This window comes from Anopheles darlingi, chromosome 3, assembly GCF_943734745.1.
Source record: "Anopheles darlingi chromosome 3, idAnoDarlMG_H_01, whole genome shotgun sequence".
In the NCBI taxonomy this organism is placed as follows: domain Eukaryota; kingdom Metazoa; phylum Arthropoda; class Insecta; order Diptera; family Culicidae; genus Anopheles; species Anopheles darlingi.
Genome location: NC_064875.1, coordinates 44340939 through 44359398, shown reverse-complemented (window position 1 = coordinate 44359398; position 18460 = coordinate 44340939). Strand labels below are relative to the sequence as shown.

The following is an 18460-nucleotide window of genomic DNA, read 5'->3' as shown; positions in this document are numbered from 1 at the left end:
ATTTACAATTACTTCACATTCATCGGAAATATGTATGTAAATTAATAATATATATCTAATCTTTTTTCTTGTGGCGCTGAGTGTATGCTGACGTCAGAACACGTAAACAAATCCTAGCAAAACAAACTTCATTGCACAATTTTCCAGCTTTTCGAGTAAATTAAGAATAGTTGAGGTAATGTCTAAGCAATTTGTTGGATTCTCCGACGATGATATCTTTAAAATTACGCGCCAAACATCGAATCCCGGTAAGTTTCAATCTGTAACCACCGAAAAAGAACTTCAAATGCCGATGAACCCGTTCCCACGCTTTCTGCAGGAAGAAAAAGTGAGGAAATTTCGCGACCGCATAAAAAAGTGCCTCCCGGTGCCGTAAAATTCTTACCACCTCCCGCCGTTATGGAAAACGGCAACAACCTGAGCACGATCAGCTGCGTGGATACGAGCATCTATCCGAATCATCCAATTCAACAGGCGGTCGCTTTTAAGCCGCTGCCCTCGATGATCCACGCACCCGAGGATGAGTCGATTTTGGTGCTACCGAATCCGCAGCAGCAGCAGATTCCGATCCGAGTGTTGGGCCCGGTGCTTACTCCGCCTAACGGCGCAGGAGGATACGCTGCTGCGAAACCGCCGGTCGAAGAAGTGGTCACTCCATTCAAGGGCATGTCCCTGAAAGACTTTGAACATCAGCGGAAGCTGATGGAGGAGCAGAATCGCCAGAAGCGAGCGATCCTGCACAAAGCAATAGAGCAGCAGTAAGTCAATTGGGTTGGGATTGTTCCTTCAATATAAGTGTATTCACTTAAATTCCCTTTTATTTTATTTGCAGCGCACAGAAAACGGCCGCAGAGGCAACTAAGATTCAGGAAATCAAAACGGAACTGAACAAACTGGACTCCGAGCTGGCTTCGGATGTTGCCATTCTGAGGAAACAAATCGATGCTGCTAGCGTTCACTTTACTAACGTGGAGTAAGTATTACACGGAACTGCAGGCTCTCGGGCGCGATCGAACGAATTTAGCTAACTCTTTTCTTCATTACCAGGAAAAACTACCTCAATATCGAAAACCTTTTCCTCAAAGCAAAGGTGGAGCTCCACCAGGCACTTGAGAAGAAGGAAATGCTTGCCGAGCATCTTTGTACAATCATCTCGCACAACGAGGAGCGTAAAGCGAAGCGGTTGTCCGAACTAATGGAAAAGGTAGGCATTTCCGTGGACGGGGACTTTGACGATACGATGAACAGCAACAACACGCTAGGGTCAACAAACTCCAACCATGCGGCTACTCCGGCTACACCAAACTGACAGGTTGTGATACATATTGGCCCCTGAAATTGTCACCAAATTGTCGTCAAGCAACCTATACACTCCTGCAATGATTACTCCTCATTTCCTTAAACTCTACCAAACTCATGAACCCTTAGTTGATGACTTATGTACTGGACACGACCCTCTAATGCGGTAGTACGCCTCCAATTTCCCACCAACCAATGGTGTTTATTATATTATACTAACCTGTTTAAAGGGAAGCGGCAATTGGCCGGCACGCAAAAGAAAATAAAAGCAATTTAGTGGTATTTAAAGTTTGCACATTCACGGGAAGCGCACGTTAAAGTATTGTTGCCTAGAATAGCTATTGCATTTTTCGAATCCAGTTTTAAGCAAGTACGACTATACACCACTGTGCCGAGCGGACAATAAAGATATTATGTATTTTCTATACAATATTTTTAATTAAATAATACAATCGTAATCGTTACCATTCATAGGAAAGAAATCATTGGTACAAGTGAGTTAAAGAGCGAGAACGATTATCCATTTGAAGGTAAACGGAGGACTGTACGGAACATTTAGCTTATTAGGGATCTCAATAACAGCAAAATGATGAAAAAAAATCCTTCCGATCACACATTGCTCCCATTCCTGAACTTCCCATTCGAATAACTTCCGGATGACGGTGCCGTGATCGTGCGTAGCATGTAAAAAACAGGACCATTAATCAACGGAAATAAAAAGAGGAAAATCTTGCCATCGTCGAAGGTATCGGTGGTATGATGCTTGGAACCAATTGGCAGCGGGAAATGATAACAACTTCGAGGAGAATCTCAAGTAGTGAAGCGAAAGCGAAACAGAAAGCGAAAACTCATCTCAGAAAGGGGTCCTCGAGTAGCAGCATCACAGGAGGAATCGGTTAAACGCATCTAATGAGTAGCGACGCAGAAATCCAACTTATTGGCCATCGCTGGCTACACCATTTCTCTACTCGATGAGTCGCATCATGTCACAAAGTACCCTTGCAGGCCAACCTGCTTTATACCCACCTGGCAGCCCTCCTAAGTGGTGCAGTCGCCGGTAGACCTGTTTGGCGCCACCGCATGCGACACCAGCCACATCATTAAAACCACATTCAACAGCCGAGAATGAGAGTTCGGTTTAGCGCTTTTCCCCCTTCCTCCTTTATTGGCCTGCGTTGCAATAGGCGAATGCAATTGCGTTGCATAAACTCATCTCCGCAGATCCAATTGCATGGTCAATATGTATATGGGGCTAGATGTATACCGATATCGCCAATGACGTGATATCGTGTGGTTTAGTTTTTCGTGATAGCGTACCAATATTTTATCAGATTTCATAAGCAGAATAGCGATCTACATTAAGACATTTAACTAACAGGTCTGAAATGTTTTCCACGTGTTTTATCATCACAAGCAAATTTCACATATTTTCAGTCGAAACAGAGAGTTTATTAAAATTAAAATGGTTGGTGCATGGCGTTTAAATTTGGTATTTCGGGATGAGTTTAGACATTTAAAAAAATGTGGTTTTTACCACTAAGGGCGCTGCAGTGATTAAAAATTGGTGACCAGATTTAAAGTGGTACATGCTTTATTTCCTCTAGTGAACGCAAGCGAACTCGGCAGTGCTCCTTCGTTTCTCGGTTCGGGTGACAACATTACCCCTTCAAGGTATCTCTTTTTTTCGCTCTGGCAAACGGGAAAAGCGAAAACGCGCTAGCGATGAACGATATACAGTGTCGGACACTAAAGTTATTGATTCGTTTTCAATTTTTGTTTTGTAAAATACTTTCTATGACCACTTTTAGTTTTTCGACTTTTTTCTTAACAATATAACAATGAAATTGTTTGAGGAAGTTATAAAAAATTTAATCATTTACACTCTATTGCTTACTGCAAACAATAATCAAATAGTGCCTTTATTTGATGGCAGATTTAACTAGGCAATAGTTGCGGCTTTTCATTGATATTAGTGTTTCCTTGATACTAATAACCTTGTTTGTACATCCTTTGAACCACTTTAGTTTTGTGTCATTTTTGTACTTAAAGACAACTTCTAAATTAATAAACCAATCTAATTTATTCGTCGGAAGCATTTTAAATGTGGCCCATAAATATCAATCGCGTCGTGGTACTATTCTTAAAATGGCGATTCCATGAAGAAATGTGTGGTCCATGTCAATGGTATGCATTAAATATGGTAGTCACCGTATGCTCCTCGGAACATCGAACGAATGGAAAACGATGCGTGCTGGCGCCCCTTCGTTACCTGGGTTCATTATTTGTTCACGGGCCGTTCGGAGCACATCTTCTCAGGTGCGGTGTAGGAGGTGTCTTGTTTTGTGCCGCGAGATGCGTCGCGAGTGAAGAATCGAAAACAAAAGAGAAATCCCGAAGATCCCGAAAAAGGACGCGCTAAGTGAGTTTAGGGCTAACGACCAAAAATTAAAAAAAAAACAGAAAAAACGTGTTTTTCGTAATACCTTTGTGCGTACGCCCGTGTGCGTGTGTGTGTGGCTACTGTGGTTCCCCATTTTGTGTTGTGATCGGTGGCCGATTGCGCGGCCAACCGTTGTTCTAGGTTGGGCTCCGCGGTATCTGGTGTGCCAGGAGGGCAACAACGTGAGAAGTTTGTTCGCAAAACAAAACGTGCCTAGTGTGTGTCGCTTATCGTGTCGTAACCAACGGTGACGGAGGAGGGGGGTAAGAGTTTCTTCTATCAGCCTGGAGGGCTCCACCTCTCTGGTTTCACCGGGTTGGCGGCAATTCTGGCCCAACGTGTTTCGCAAGTACTTCTGTGCCCGGTTTGGTGATCGTGGGTCTAGTGTGTAACCGTTTGCCTCAGTGCTTATGACCTCCTATCACTGCGCGACAACAGCCACGACGACCAGGTAACGACGACAGAGAACCATTTTGACGATAATTGCGTGATGATGATGTGTGGTGGTTGGTGGCTCCCTCGAGGCGATAGGACGATGGCGTGCGGCCACTTTCTTGGTCGTCCGTTCCGTCGGGCCACTCTACTATGCGCGGCATTATAGTGCCCAGCACCAAAACATGGGTTTTGTCTACGGTAGGCGCCTTGGTGAGCGAGACACAAGGCATGCCATGACGACAATTATTGCCATCCAGGGCCGCCATCGTAGTCGACATCTGTGTAAAGAAGCTGCTGTAGCATGATGATCAAACAAAGCGTGACGGGCGGGTGTGTGAAGCCGCAGAGGGATAGCGTGGAAGGTTCTATAGCAAGTTTTACGCAACGCATCCTAACTCTGATAACAAACAACTGTCTCGCTCTCTCTCGGTAGATTAGAGAAAAGATATCGCTAGCACGGTAGTTTCATCTACGACATCAGAGATCTACCTTGGTCCGGCAGTGAAAACCACAGAAATCGTTTATGCGGTTTCCGGATTCCGGCTCCCTGCATGTGCCAGTGTGTGCATCGAGCCGCACGCCATGCGAAAAGCAGCCCAAAAGGTACCTAATGGAAGCGATAAAGAAGGATTTCTTCATCTCTCGAAGATCGAGCCCGATCTCACGTGTGCCGATCGATCGATCAAGCGTATCGTCGATGAAGCGTTAACGTTTACCATCACAATCACGCGGTTTACGCTTGTCGATCATCTTCCGCTGTTGCTGCAATGCGCGATGCGCATGGCGATGTCGCAAAACCGTGGTGATCTTGTCAGGTGTAATTTTACGATCACTGCATGCGCTATTTGTTTAGCAACGGGTTTAAAGACGTAAAGTTTTTTTTTTCCAAAATGATAAATGGACGATCGCGACCGTCATGCTAATCGGGTCCGGTCTGATGAATTCCTTCGAGGCTTTTGACCGGCCCTTCTAGGAAGTTTCATTTCCGAGGCCAAGAAAAGGTAAGGTCCTACCGCATCCCAACGGCTTGTTACCGAACAGACTTGCAACCAATCGCATCGGCCCAAGGACTCCCGACCGTCGTCAGTGCGCCGGGAGCGGGATGAAAGAATTAGAAACCGGCTTACCAATTATCCTTCGATTTCTGGGAATGTTGTTTTCATCCAGTTTTTTTGTTGTTGTTATATACTGGTGCCTTCGCGGCAATGCATCTCTTCCATCACTTTCAAGGTTAACGCTGTTGTGGTTGGCTGCTTCCCCAAAACGGCTCGAGGAAGCTCGATCTCCCTGAACGGCACAGCAGCGTACCCTTTCATAAACGTAATAAGATTAAAGGCCTCTGGCAGTTTACCTTCAGGTCGGTCGACTTCGGTAGAAGCGTACCATGCTCCGGTTTGGAAATATTTTAAATATGATATTTAATTCTTGTTTATGGGGGAAAAAGCTCCACCTTTCCATCTTTACGGTCCCTTCGCATCCAGCTATGCTTTCGCGCCTAGGGTCTGATTGAGCTCGAGCGCATATTCTAGGCGGTGATCCACAAATTAACGTCGCTGTTGATGCTGAGCTATGAGATCGCGGTGCTAGATTTGATGATCATTTCATACTTGGCTTAAAGCTGGCGGCATTTGAACAACTTTACACAAAATGATCATTTTAATGTATGTTCCGTGTACTGGCCGAGTTTCTTTTTTAACATGCTAGACCGTCCATCAAGAGCCCACGCTATGGCCCGGGGCATATTCTCTGGAGCCCTTTTTTATTGACTTAGCTGCCCCGGTGTGTCCGTCTCGAGGGACCGAAATTGGCTTACAGCTCCTTAAGCAGCAGCAACAAGAACGGACGGAAGTGAGAGTGAGCAATCTTCGTTCCTCGACAGGAAACGAATCCAAGCAAGCAGCAGCAGCAGGTGACCACCGCTGGCATCGCAACTCGGCTTGCTAGGGACCGCTGAGCCTTTGTCTTCCCTTCTAGGAGCCTTCGTCATGCTGACTTCTCATCCCCGTTGCAGCTCAGTACCAAGGCTCGGTGGAAGACCAACCGTCTGACCGTTCCGTATGTGCGATACACACCGATAGCATCGTCGACAGCGGCGGTGGACGATGCATCCATACTTTTGTCTCCTTGTTTTGCTGGTTGTTGGTGTGTTTTACGCTTCCCTGCAGAAAGGTACCGGCAGTTCCCTTTGGTACCCTCTGTGGCACACACAGACACACATGCACATTGGTTGGATTCCCTCTTGTGGGGGTTACGATGCGTGAACGCAATTATGAATTATTCACCACCATTGGGAGTCTCAAGTATTACATTGGGCCATCGTTCTAGTCGCGACGTCCCAACGGAGCGCTTTGCGGTTAGGTAGCTGTCCAGAAGGCGCTTCGTTTTGGGATCGTCTTCATGTTGCGCGTCGCGACACTGCTGCAAAGAATGGCTCGGGTTTGATTCCATTTTTCCTTCAGCATGATGGAACCATAGCGTATACCCACCGGCAACAGTTGGAGAACAGGTCTTCCGGAAGTGATGATGGTGCAGTAAAAGCCAACAAGTCGTATGTGCTACGTGCAGCTAGGGAAAGAGAGTGTGTTCGTGTGTACAACCGGAAACTACGCTAGAACCAACGGAGTGCGGTGTCTCAGGTGCATCGTTTGTTAGTCTCTGACTTCGCGCCTGCATTTAATTGAAAATCAGAAACGAATCTCTTACGCCCGGTTTCTAGCACTGCACTACAGTGCGAGCGAGCTCTGTCCCCATCGGTGTCAGTATTTTATGGGGAGTCACTTCCGGTAAACCGGGCTATTGAATTGTAGAATGATGTTTCGGTTTCTCCGCTTGCATTGTGTAGTTTACACCGCCCTGGGAACCCCTCACTCTCTCGGTGATAGCACAAGAATACGTTACAAAGGGGTTTGTACCGTTCAAATATCATTTCCATTGCCGTTGGCTGGGAGTTTACACAGAAAGCAGACGACGGTGGTGGTGCGCGAGTGACATTATTCCGAAATGTCGACTTTAATGTATTTCCTTTGGGAGTCATTTCAACATTTCAATTTCATTTCCAACATGATGATGAGGAGAAGGATTTTATAAATAAATATTTGCGTGGATGATAATTGGAACGTTGTTCCGCCACGCTAAACGAAACGAATTTCCCAAAAATCCCCTACCCGTGAACTTCCACGCAAACACGGCACTTGGGAAGGATGTGGTTGCGTTGGGATTCGGGGATTCTTCGCGTCATTTGCCCGAGAGCAGGAAAAGGTAAACAGCCCCCAGACAGCCCTTCCTGTTGCCAGCGAAGAAGAGCATATGGGAAGCAGAAGGTAGTACCTTTTAATTAGACCTTCTCAAAACGTAAGAACCGATGAATGGATCCCCTGGAAGCCACCCATGTGGGCATCATGTGCGTTAATGCTAAATGCTTTCGGTTAACCGAGTTGGATTATGCCCGTCCGCCCGTTCAAGGAGAAAAGCGAGGAAGCGAGGTGGTCGGTCTTTGATGGTCAATTTAGCACCTTTTTTGGGAAACAGATGGTACATTACAGTGTACAGCCGCTGCAGGGTATCAGGTCACATCACGATTCGTACATCATGCGCGGGGGAATACGTGCTACGCAGTCACTATCACACCCAGGCTGGGTGGATATGGATATGGGCTTGGTTTTTGATTAACATTTTCAAAGTGAAGTTATGGTTCCAGTTATCTGCATAAATTTCAAACGATCGCCCTGTAAAGAGGTGACCGCGGTAAGCGTGCAAATATAATTCTGCCACAAACACAACCACAACAGACACGCATTAGTATCACCGAATTATTCGTCCCGTTGGGTAAGTAACGGCCACGAATCCCGGGACCCCTCGACGCTACGGTCATCATACTTATAAGCCAATTAATTTCCAGCTGACGATGGCCAGTCCCTACGGTTGGCCCGTGAAGCGTCCCGAGCGTGACGACCAAGAACCGCACATGAGGGAAGACGGCCATGGTCTGCTGGGGTAGCAGCATGGTGAATCCTTCTTCCTCTGGCTACTGACCCTGTTCGATGAGTCAACCGTAGACAAGGTCTGGGACGACCGTTGCTCGGTACGGTACAATTAGCATGCAGCTCTGCATCCAACACTTCCCAATGCAAATAGCGATGCGTCATACGCCGTGAAGGGAGCCCCGACCGCCAAACAGATCCCTTGTTTCATGGCTTGTTGTAGTTGGCCCAGTCATACTCATTGTTGTGGGACTTTTTGGGGACCAGACAGGTGAATTCCAATCGATCACCAGCACCGGCTCATTACACCCGGTTTATTTTTCAAGGTGTCAATGATTGGTTGAAAGGTTATGCGCAATTACCGGCGCCAGGCGCCTCAGCGGCCAATGCTCCATCAGAGAACGTGGTCACGATGGGCTGTGTAGACGAAGATGGAGCTTCTTCACGGAAATGCCGCGAAACTCCCCAAACCACCGTCCGTTCCGTTCCGTTCGATGGAACACCGTCGTGAACCACCGCGACCGACCTTCAAGAGTTGCCCCTTGCCGCTCCTTGAGGGTGTTGTGCGGTTGGTGTTGAGAATGTGAGATGAATAAATTGGAGGTAACCAAAACTCCAACGCCCAACGAATCAATTAACCGAGGCCTGCGAATCCACCGTTTTGAGTAGCTTGTCCAGCCAAAGCAAAGGGTGGCCGTAAAGCGGGTTAATTGCTGATTTACTGGTCGTCGAAGCGTGATTTACTGCCAACCCCGGGACGGCGGGGATAATTCATTTTGATTACAGAAAAGTGATTGTAGTTCAATGGGATAATTCGATGAAGCATTCAAATAATTGTACATCCCACAATGCATATTCTGTCGTGAAATCGCAAGCGGAGTGATTTTACAGTTCAGGAATACCCAATAGTATTTAACTCGAGTGACGTCATCCTTCCTAGAGCAGATGGATGGCACCCTTAAATGTACTACCTCTGTTGTGCTTGCTGCGATAGAACATAGCAGCCTACTACTAGCCATAATTTTCCAGAATATTTATTTTTACATCCAAGGGAAAGATGAACGGCAAAGGTCGGTTAAATTAATATCTTTTCCAAATTAACACGGCGATCAAGGATGTTATGTAATGTGACCCTGGCGGGGAGAAACTCCCGCGACCTGCCGAGGCGTACCAAACTGTGACCAATGCGCCGTGCTTTCGGAGAACTATAATTCTGTTGTAATCCATCCTTAATCATAGCGCTCGGTCACATTTCGGTTAGATCATCACCACTGGAAACGGTTCCAATCGTCGCTCTCAATACTGCAGTGCTCCAGTGAAGGGAAATCAGAGAAAAAAACAAGACTTTATCGATGCTGAACTGTCCAGTATTTGGGGATTTCTTCTCGCGACAGCTCTACGATTTGGATGCTATAACATCTCAACAACGTCCCCTTCCGCCGGGCTCATTGCACCGAAGGAGGTTAGCTTGGAAATTATAATTAAAAAACTTTTCATGTCAGCAGCCAGACCAGATACATACCGTTGACCAACTTTTCCAATTGACCTCACGTTTCTCAAACTATGCCGTGCCTTCTGGAGAAGATCTGGTGGTTGGACAAAAGAAGCCTCCAAACAGAACACCTTACGATGGCCCAGCACACGACAGCAAATCATGGACCCAAAGGTGCCAATAAATGGTGATTGAATAGGCGTTCCTCAACATCGCCACCAGCGCACGCACGTGTAGACGCGCTGTGGTTGTAATTTGCTTTTCGGCATAAATCAATTATGGTAAAGTTCATTTCAAGGACATCATCATCCTCGCAAACCACCACCACAACAACAACAACGTTCGGGGCCAGCGTTTGTGGGGCTTCTTTACCCTCGAAATAGGGCTTTGTGCCGTCCCCGACAAGCACAACCGGGAGGGGGGTTGACGGTTTGGGTTAAGCGGTTTGTCGTTGGTTGGATACCAAAGCTTTAAACGGTCACGGAGAGAGATGTTCAACGTGAGAGAGCCCCCTCGCACTAGCACACGGCACATCGGCATTGACTTTCGCCCGCCCAGCAGCACCAGCAGCAGGCATTCGCTGGTTCGTTCGACGGACACTACCATGTTGCCCACCTGTCTGTACTCGCCATCGTGTTTCTGCTGCTGCTGCTGCTACTAGAATGGATTGCGTGCCGCGTAATGAGCATCACTAGCTCACGTGGGGTGAGGTGGTATAATCGTGGCGTTTTTGGCGTACCAACACACACACACACACAGACACATACCCATCCGGCGCTGGAACGCAAGCTCAAAACGCTCATCCATTGTTTGGTAGCGATCGATGCAACCGTCTGCCAACAATGTGTGCCACACTGCTAGTACTAGACAGTAAGTGGAGAGCGCGAGAACGAGTGGAGATCAGCCTCGAGGCACGCACCACCCGGGTTTTGACGAACGAGCGAGTATGATTGACCATTTGACCAAACCCTTCCTCTTTACGAGCCGGGCGAGCCGAGCGGTCGCGCTCGAGCGGTTGTTGTAGTGAGATGAAAAGTGGAAAAACAAACTACCAACAACAGCAGCACCCAGCAGGGTGATATCGGGGAGCTATTGCCGCCCAGTATTTTGTGGGCCCTTGGTGGCCCTCGTTGTTTATTACATTGGAGCAGCGGCAGCAGTTCGATGATATTGTGGGGGATAACATTTCAAGGGTGTCTTTTTACTGACATCACGCCATGTTGGATTGAAGGTAGTTTGATGTAGGTTCATTTCTTTGATTATTTCAATCAAATATTAACACAAACTTCAATGAATGGCGATGGTCTTACTGAAGCGCGTTGTTTGATCTTTGTCAAGCTATTCCAAGAAATTAATTTGTAAGCATCGTGATAAGACCAACGATTGCAAATGGAGTACCAGAAGACAGGCGATGACTGCAAAACTAACAGATGAAACCCTTTTTCGATGTTATAAGCTGAGTTGAATGCCTTGTTGAGAGTTTCAAAATATTTCTGATATAATAACGTAAATTATCCCAAGAAATCTCAAGGCGGACGTTTTTAAAACAAAGTAATTCTCGACTATAATGCGTGATTTGTAATTGCGAATCAGTGACATCTATTGAAAGGTCATAAAACTAAAGCTCTTCTCTAATCAGCGTTGATCCTTCGACTTTCTAAACATGGAAACAGACGCTACAAAGCAAACACTGTTACTCCAATGTCGAACAAACAAGGGGAACAACAATCCAACGGTTGTGATCTGTAACAGTAGCACAACGCCACCGACAGCTGCTGAGTGACCCCTCCACTCCAACCGACGACCCCATTGACACTTCACACTTGATCGGCACGGAACACCCCTCGCTCTGGCTGTCTCCGGTCGCGCCCATACCATCCCAGCGTGCTGGTTGCCCCATTAACAGTTCCAGACTCTGCAAACGATGCTAATGATTTCTCACCTTGCCCATGGCCACTGGAGCAACCGACATGTTCCCCTCTCCCGGCCCGGCCACGACCATTGGAAGATTCCATCGTCTCAAGTGCTCCATCAACAAATACCACCAGCACAGCAGACCCCACGGATGTGGCGGAAAAAGCCGGGTGAAACTAAAAGTCCGATCGCCGGACTTGGAACGACAACAACCTGTTTGCTCCGTTTGCACCACTCCACGCCAACCGTGGAGGGGGAGAGAGGACAGCCGGGTGTTGTGTGACCGTGCAAGGTCGACCAGACTGCGAAACGGAAAGCAATCTCAAACAGTCCGCCTCTCTCGATGCCATTCCCTTGTGCTTATCAGTCGGATGTCAATCTCTATCTCTCCGTCTCTATTGAATCACGGCCACAACAGCGGTTTGGCACGATCATCGACGATCCGCTTACCTTGGGATGCACTTCCGATGCAACAACAGGTTAGCAACCGGTTCAGTCTCACACGCGTGCGCGCCTGCGAGTGTGTGTGTTTGTGGACAATTCTACGCGCGTGTACCGCGTGAGAGGGTAGCGTGTTAAAGCTTCTACTTCCGGCTACTTTTTTCTATTTTTTGCACGCGAATAGACACACACACACACACACACAAGGAAGGTGGCCCTCGCCATATCGGTCAACCTGGCCATCATTTTCACTGTAAACGCGATGCGCTGGCTATGGCCGCGGCCCCTGTGTGCGACGATGATCGACCTCCTTTCTTGCGGTGGGGACCTGGTTCCACGTCAAAACGGATGGCCAGCGAAAGGGGGACGAAACTAGCATCTCTGCTGCTCACCGGACGATCTGGGCAATCGGCAATAGGTTCCGAATGATTGCTTATCGATTATCGAGAAGCAGCAACTGGGGTCGGAGTGTATGCGAAGGTGTGGTGTGAGCCTCGAGATTGAGATCACAGTGTCACTGGGCTAATGCTCCTTTCTCTTGCCGATTCGAGCAATCGATCGTCACGTTCGGATGGGACGGACGGAGTGTATGATTTTGGTGCCGGGTTTTAGGAAAATCGCACTCAATTCCGGTTGAGGTGTCTACCGAGGGTCCGGGGTTAAGCGATGTATGTTAATCGTGTTGAGTTTTGCTTTCATTTCCTCCCGCCCCACCGGTCACTTTCCCGCAACGGTGATAGCGATTCGTCTCTGCAAAGTTTGACCGGAAGAGTTGGTTTGGTTTGGTTTGCAGTTTGCTTTAGTGCGCCCCGGTGCCATTATCACCCCAATGCTTTTTTTTTGATGGGGTATGGTCATCAATGAAATAGAAATGTGCGACCTCATTTGTGCGTGAGAAGAGTGCATACTCGGGCGCAGGATGGTTCTGACCGATAGAAGATAATGGAAAAGTTATACAGAATCGTCATTGCACGTAATGGATTTTTTTTTAGTAATTTTCTAGACAGCTTCTCAGTTAGTAATATGTTTTTTATGCTTCCTACCATAGATAGGAAATTTTTTGTATATTTTCAGTGATGTTAGAAATCGGAAACATCTCACAAATTAATACAATATATTATGAGTGTTGCAGAAACAGACTATCTCAGAATAATTCACTTCATCAAGACATCTAGAGGTGGACATTAAATGTATCTTCCCAGAATTTCATTAGCAATTGTTTTAAGACGTTTGTACGAAGAGCATCTACTAAGAACAAGGTGAACTCCTTCTTCATCAACATATTACGGCCGAAGAGCAGTAGGAAGCACATTCCAACATTTTTCAAAAAATTGAATTGAGGCAAAAAAAAAAGTCTGAGTTGGACAATCTGAACTTTGGAAACTAATAAATTATAGAGGAAGACACACATGCCAGTCACACGATGATGAGCACATCGATCAATCAAGGTATTAGAACGCCCCGTCTAGATTCACTACAAACCCGTCGTGCCATCCCAAGCTGTAAAGCTGTTGTATGCGTTTCTCTTCCGTTTTTTGTTTCACCTTTCGAACACAACAAAAGAAACTACAATCATCTTGCGTCACGATTTTTGTTTTGTTGTGTGTGTGTGTGTTTTTTTTTTTGCTGCCTCCACTCCCGGCTAGCCACGTGCGCGCTGTAACAAGGCACACAAGCGCGAATGCACAAATCCTCTCCTAACTAACTACATTGCAAAAGTACAAATTACGCGTCTAACGGGTCGCGGCCGGTTGTTTGGAGGAAGCCATCCCCCCCTCGACCACGGGGTGATGGTGCAATCCATCCACCAAACATCGCTTCCTTTTTCGTCCATTCACACGTCAGAAAAGCTTCCGGCATTGGTATTATTTTCATATGCTTATTTGCTCATGCTCAAAGATGGGTTTGCTGCTCGGTTCGGTTCGGTTGGCGCAGCATGTTGTTTGTTTTTTGTTTGCACCCTTTCCCTGCTCCCTCCAACCCCTTTGCCCGCCCTCATCCTCATGCGCCTCTCGTGGGGGCTCGAACCGATTCATTCGTCAGTCGACTGATGTGTCGATTCCATCCGGAGACTCCATCGTGGACAGAAACTTCCGCGTTTTCGCCCGGCGGAGACAAGAAGCCCCCGGCCCCCATCCCGGGTCAAAAAGACACTGGACTGTACCTGCGGGAGTCTATAATAAACCCTACGGTAGGCGTTTGCAACATCATGATGCCACCGAACAATGAAACACCTGGGACTTGGACTCACGGGGGGAAATTAGACACCGAAGGCTGGGCGAAGGCTTGGTGTGCATCGTCTTCCATCTTTGTTGTTTAGCGGGAGGCAAAATTGAGGAGATTACACCTCTGACACCCTTTCAGTGCGCTGCTACTACTACCAATTGCTTACTATTTAGTTGAGGTGGATAGTTTTCCAAACAAAATACATAACACATTACGTGCTTATGATGGTGAATGCTGATGGTTCGAATCCACTGAGACACTGAACCGCACCGTTGTCTTTCATCGTCCAACGGTGTTACAGGATCCCCTTACTATTGGGGGGGTTAAGCAATTTGCTCTCAAGACAATTCTATTCTATTCCTGGTCTTGATGGTCTCAGAAAACGTTACGTTCTTAGCGATCTACGGTGCAGGAACGTCTTTTCATAAAATGAATAGTTTATGTCGTCACACGGCGTAAATTGTGAATGAGTTTGGGGACTCCCATGGCAGATTGGCATAGCCGAAAAGCACAACAAAAAAACCCCAGCCACCAACAGGGCACCACTGGAGAACTCACTACCCCCTACCCTTTACACGCGCGCTGGACGACGTGGGAATTTTCTTTTATTTTCCCGTGGCCCGTGCCGGCACGGTGGCGGCTTCGTTTTTATGTTGAGCTTTTATAGACCAGACCACACCGGGCACACCCGGCCGGCTGAGGGGGGGGACAATGTTTTGGGCCTTCCCGAACCAACAACTGAATTAATCATGCAATCGCGGACCGCGTCGCGCTGATGGTGTTGAACCGTTGCGACGACGCAACGCAAATGGATGCGAACCGCAAGGCGGCTGACCAGATGCGAGCCGGTTCGTCTCGTCGGAAGACTCCAGAGTCCACCAGCAGCAGCAGCAGCAGCAGCAGCAGCAACCACTCAACACTGTCACCGCCAATGGCACATTGTCTCTTGGACCACCGTGTGTTCCCAGCTTCGTTGCCCAGGTGGCCCATCGAATGTGTGTAAAACTGTCTAGTGTTGCTGCTGATGGTGGTGGAGGTTCATTTGTGGTTTGTTCCCGTCGCGTCGTTACCTTAAGGAGGAAAACCGTCTTTACGAAACACATTACTGAAGGCGGGACAGAATTGCTCAACTCTCTCTCACTCTCTCTCTCACACACACACTCTTTATCCTCGTCTATATACGTGGTCCCGTGTCCCAGTTCTTACCGAAGCATTTTTTTTCTTCTCTTTTCTATCTTTACAGCACTGTAACTTGTGGTGATGCGTTGCGAAATCCCTTGATGTGAATCCGTTCAATGATGTGTCCGCTGGTGCCGGGTGTTCGTTGCTCGGAAGTGTAAAGTGTACGACGCCCAATGTTTTACCTGTGAGTGAACGCCCCCACCAACGCCGAAGCTTTTGTGTCAAGGTTGTCCCGGCCAAATCATACGCACGGCTCAAACGTTCTGTATTGTGCAACATTGTAATTGAATTCCTCGCGCCTTCCTCGCGGCCTCCACGTGTTCCTCCTCCCAAAAAAAAGGGTTGGTTTGCACCCGGTCTTCCACCAGACCGAACACTGATCGCGGTGTGGGTGTGTGTGCGCGCGACCCTTTAACGAGTTTCTCCCCCCGAAAAAAACGACGACCTTCCGGACAGGGGTGATTCTTCTGCAACATGAAATGGAAAAATAAGGAGCCAAAACAGTCGGTAAGTATCCATATCGGAATCGAAAATATCGTTTGATGCATATTGCTGCACCGTTGCATTGGTAGTGCCTATTTGGCATGCCTGTACGCCCAGCCCATCTCCCCCGCTTATATTGATCTGCTTGCGATGAGGTTTTATTCCGGTCATCAAATGGGTTGGCAACCATCGCAACATCAACCTTCACCTTTGCCACCCACGCCGTCAGGCAGGTGCACAAGGTCGAGGTTTGAAAAATGAATCTGCAATGCCATCGGGAGTACAAACCGTGCTTACCTACCGAGAGAGCATTCTGGAGGTGGTCTCGACGGCTAGTCATTACGTTCTTTTTTGTAGTTGTTGGCCGCGATTGTGTAGCTGTAGCACGTCTTCACTACCGTTGGTTGTATCGAAGGTTGTTGATAACACCGTATTTCAATTAAAGAACATACAACGGAAGGTTCTTGTTGCTGCGTTATCACCGAACATTCCATTGGCAGCGCTTTCCGAGAATAGTGTTTTGTTTTGTATCATATACGGATACAATTTTAGTGACAATTTATTGTAAAAATTAACCAAGCTAAAACTGGGAATCATTAGAGGCAGTCAGAGTTGCGCTCCTAGAAACCGCACGAAACGCATTAGCAACGAGTTTCTCGGTACAGCAAAGCTCAATCTCAGTTGGCCTTTAATGTGTATCCACGTTTATAAAAGGTCAGATCGAACGCACGATAAGATTTTGTTAAAAGATTTCAGGAAAAAAAAAGACATGTAAAATGGGCATTCCGATTTGAATCTTATTAGCGAGCATGCCCGTCCCTCTTTGCGTTATCTGATCGCACACTCCACACTTTATCTCGAGGGATGGACGATGTGCGTTTCGCCACATAAGTGGCACGATTAGTACATCGCGGAGTACATAGAGTACATCTTGGAGTGCAAAAACAATCTCTCCACACACCGAAACACACACACTGGCTGGTGTACCCCCGGGCGGTGGGGAGCACCGGTAAGAAGGTCGCGCCGTCGCGATTAACTAACAATCGTAAAGCGTGCGCAACCTTTGGCCGCCTGTGAATGGGGTCGGCATCCGAATGGAGCGAAGGGAAGACTCCAACGGACGACGCCAGGTAGCCTATGCCGTTGGGTTTGGCTTGTGCGCGATGGCGCGACGGTGGTACTTATCACTCAATTTGCGTCGACGGATCGAGTTCACCATACGCAGTTATTCCCGCGCACAGACAGCCCACCTCAGTGGTACTCATGTGTGGCCACAGCATAACAACAACAAAAACAACAACAACAACCCCTTTAAGTTGTTTGGGCTTCATTAAGCAAACAACCAACCACGCAGCAGCAGCAGCAACGGAAAATGGTGTCTTTTCGCTTTCTATCAAGCGCAATAATGGCATCATCTCCCTTCCCGCCCGATTGCACGCTCGTCTTTAAGGTGTTTCAATGTTTCCTCCTTGGTTTGGCACCCGAGGGCGGATGGGCAGGTAGTGTTTTAGGTAAGTGATTTTGTAGTACACGGCCGGTTAGATAGGATGATAGGATTGGAGGGTGGGTGGGTATTTTATCATCGATAGGAGAGACCACGCGTGAAGAGCTTCGCGATTGTGTTGTGTTGTGCAGACGGGAGAAAATGTTTGATTTAATCCGCCATTTTTGCATGCCCATGCCAGCAGCTCACGCCGCTGTAAACACGATGGCCCAATCGATCGGCCATCGGCCGCAACAACAAAATCCGCTCTATAGCTCCGCTCAATCACGCTCCATTAAGGAAAACGGTTTTCCAGTCTGGCGCACGACGCCTGGTCAAGGGCTTCCAGTGTGTGGCGGGCTACGAATAATGACCACAACAGCATTAAAAAAAAAAGATTCAACCATGTCCCATGTCGTTAGGTAAAAAAATACGCTAGTGAAATCACACTATCCGTCACGATTCGGCACGGCTCATCCACTCGTTATGTTCGTTATCTTCCTCCATGTACCCTCCTTGGTGGCGGTGAGGAACGCCGTCACCGTCGGCGTCAAACCATTAACCGATCGCCGCCACCACCAGCACCACCCGTAGCCAGGTGACTGTCCTTTACGCCAATGTCCCCTGGTCTTGCACAAGGCTTTTGCACTCTTGTGTATCGATGGTGGTCAATCGCGGATGTCGATTGCCAACAAAACACTCAATTGCGGTGCGGCACCCGTTACCGCTTACCGCGGAAGCCAAACGGCCGATATGATGTTGGCGCTGAATTCCTAGGTCGCGCGAGCACCACACACGCGTGCTCCGGGCGAGTGGATCGATTTCCAAGTTTCACTTTTTTTCCCGGCTGACGCATACTCCAGACCACCATCCGGCATTGCAGGAACACGAGGCACTCGAGAAGAGGTTCCGGAAACGGAAAAGGGCGAGAACCGGCACTCGATAGAAACATGCTGTTGTATGTTGTACATGCAGAGAAACCGTACTACTGCAGCTCGTCGCGGGCGGGGTGACTAGTAGCCGATTGTTTCCTGATCATTGCTCCCGATATATACAAAAAGCTAAAATCGATCAGCATGCTCCTA

At 47.8% G+C, this 18460-nt stretch overlaps 2 protein-coding genes across 4 annotated transcripts in view; both read left to right on the top strand.

Moving 5' to 3' along the window:
• Positions 1-107: 107 nt before the first annotated feature.
• LOC125955774 (RAB6-interacting golgin) lies at positions 108-1719 on the top strand. The gene is made up of 4 exons (XM_049686924.1): positions 108-248; positions 320-758; positions 833-973; positions 1048-1719. The coding sequence occupies exons 1-4, from the start codon at positions 179-181 to the stop codon at positions 1307-1309; spliced, it is 912 nt and encodes a 303-aa protein (XP_049542881.1). The 5' UTR covers positions 108-178; the 3' UTR covers positions 1310-1719.
• Positions 1720-3576: 1857 nt separating this feature from the next.
• LOC125955771 (sodium- and chloride-dependent neutral and basic amino acid transporter B(0+)) overlaps positions 3577-18460 on the top strand; it is a 40342-nt gene continuing 25458 nt past the window's right edge. Inside the window, exons 1-2 of one of the 3 annotated variants that reach the window (XM_049686918.1) lie at positions 3577-3718; positions 15471-15916. In XM_049686918.1, coding sequence (XP_049542875.1) covers positions 15884-15916 — 33 coding nt within the window. In that variant the 5' untranslated portion in view covers positions 3577-3718; positions 15471-15883. Of the gene's footprint in view, positions 4191-15470; positions 15917-18460 lie in introns of all 3 variants that reach the window. The other 2 variants (XM_049686917.1, XM_049686916.1) reach the window with 2 other exon arrangements.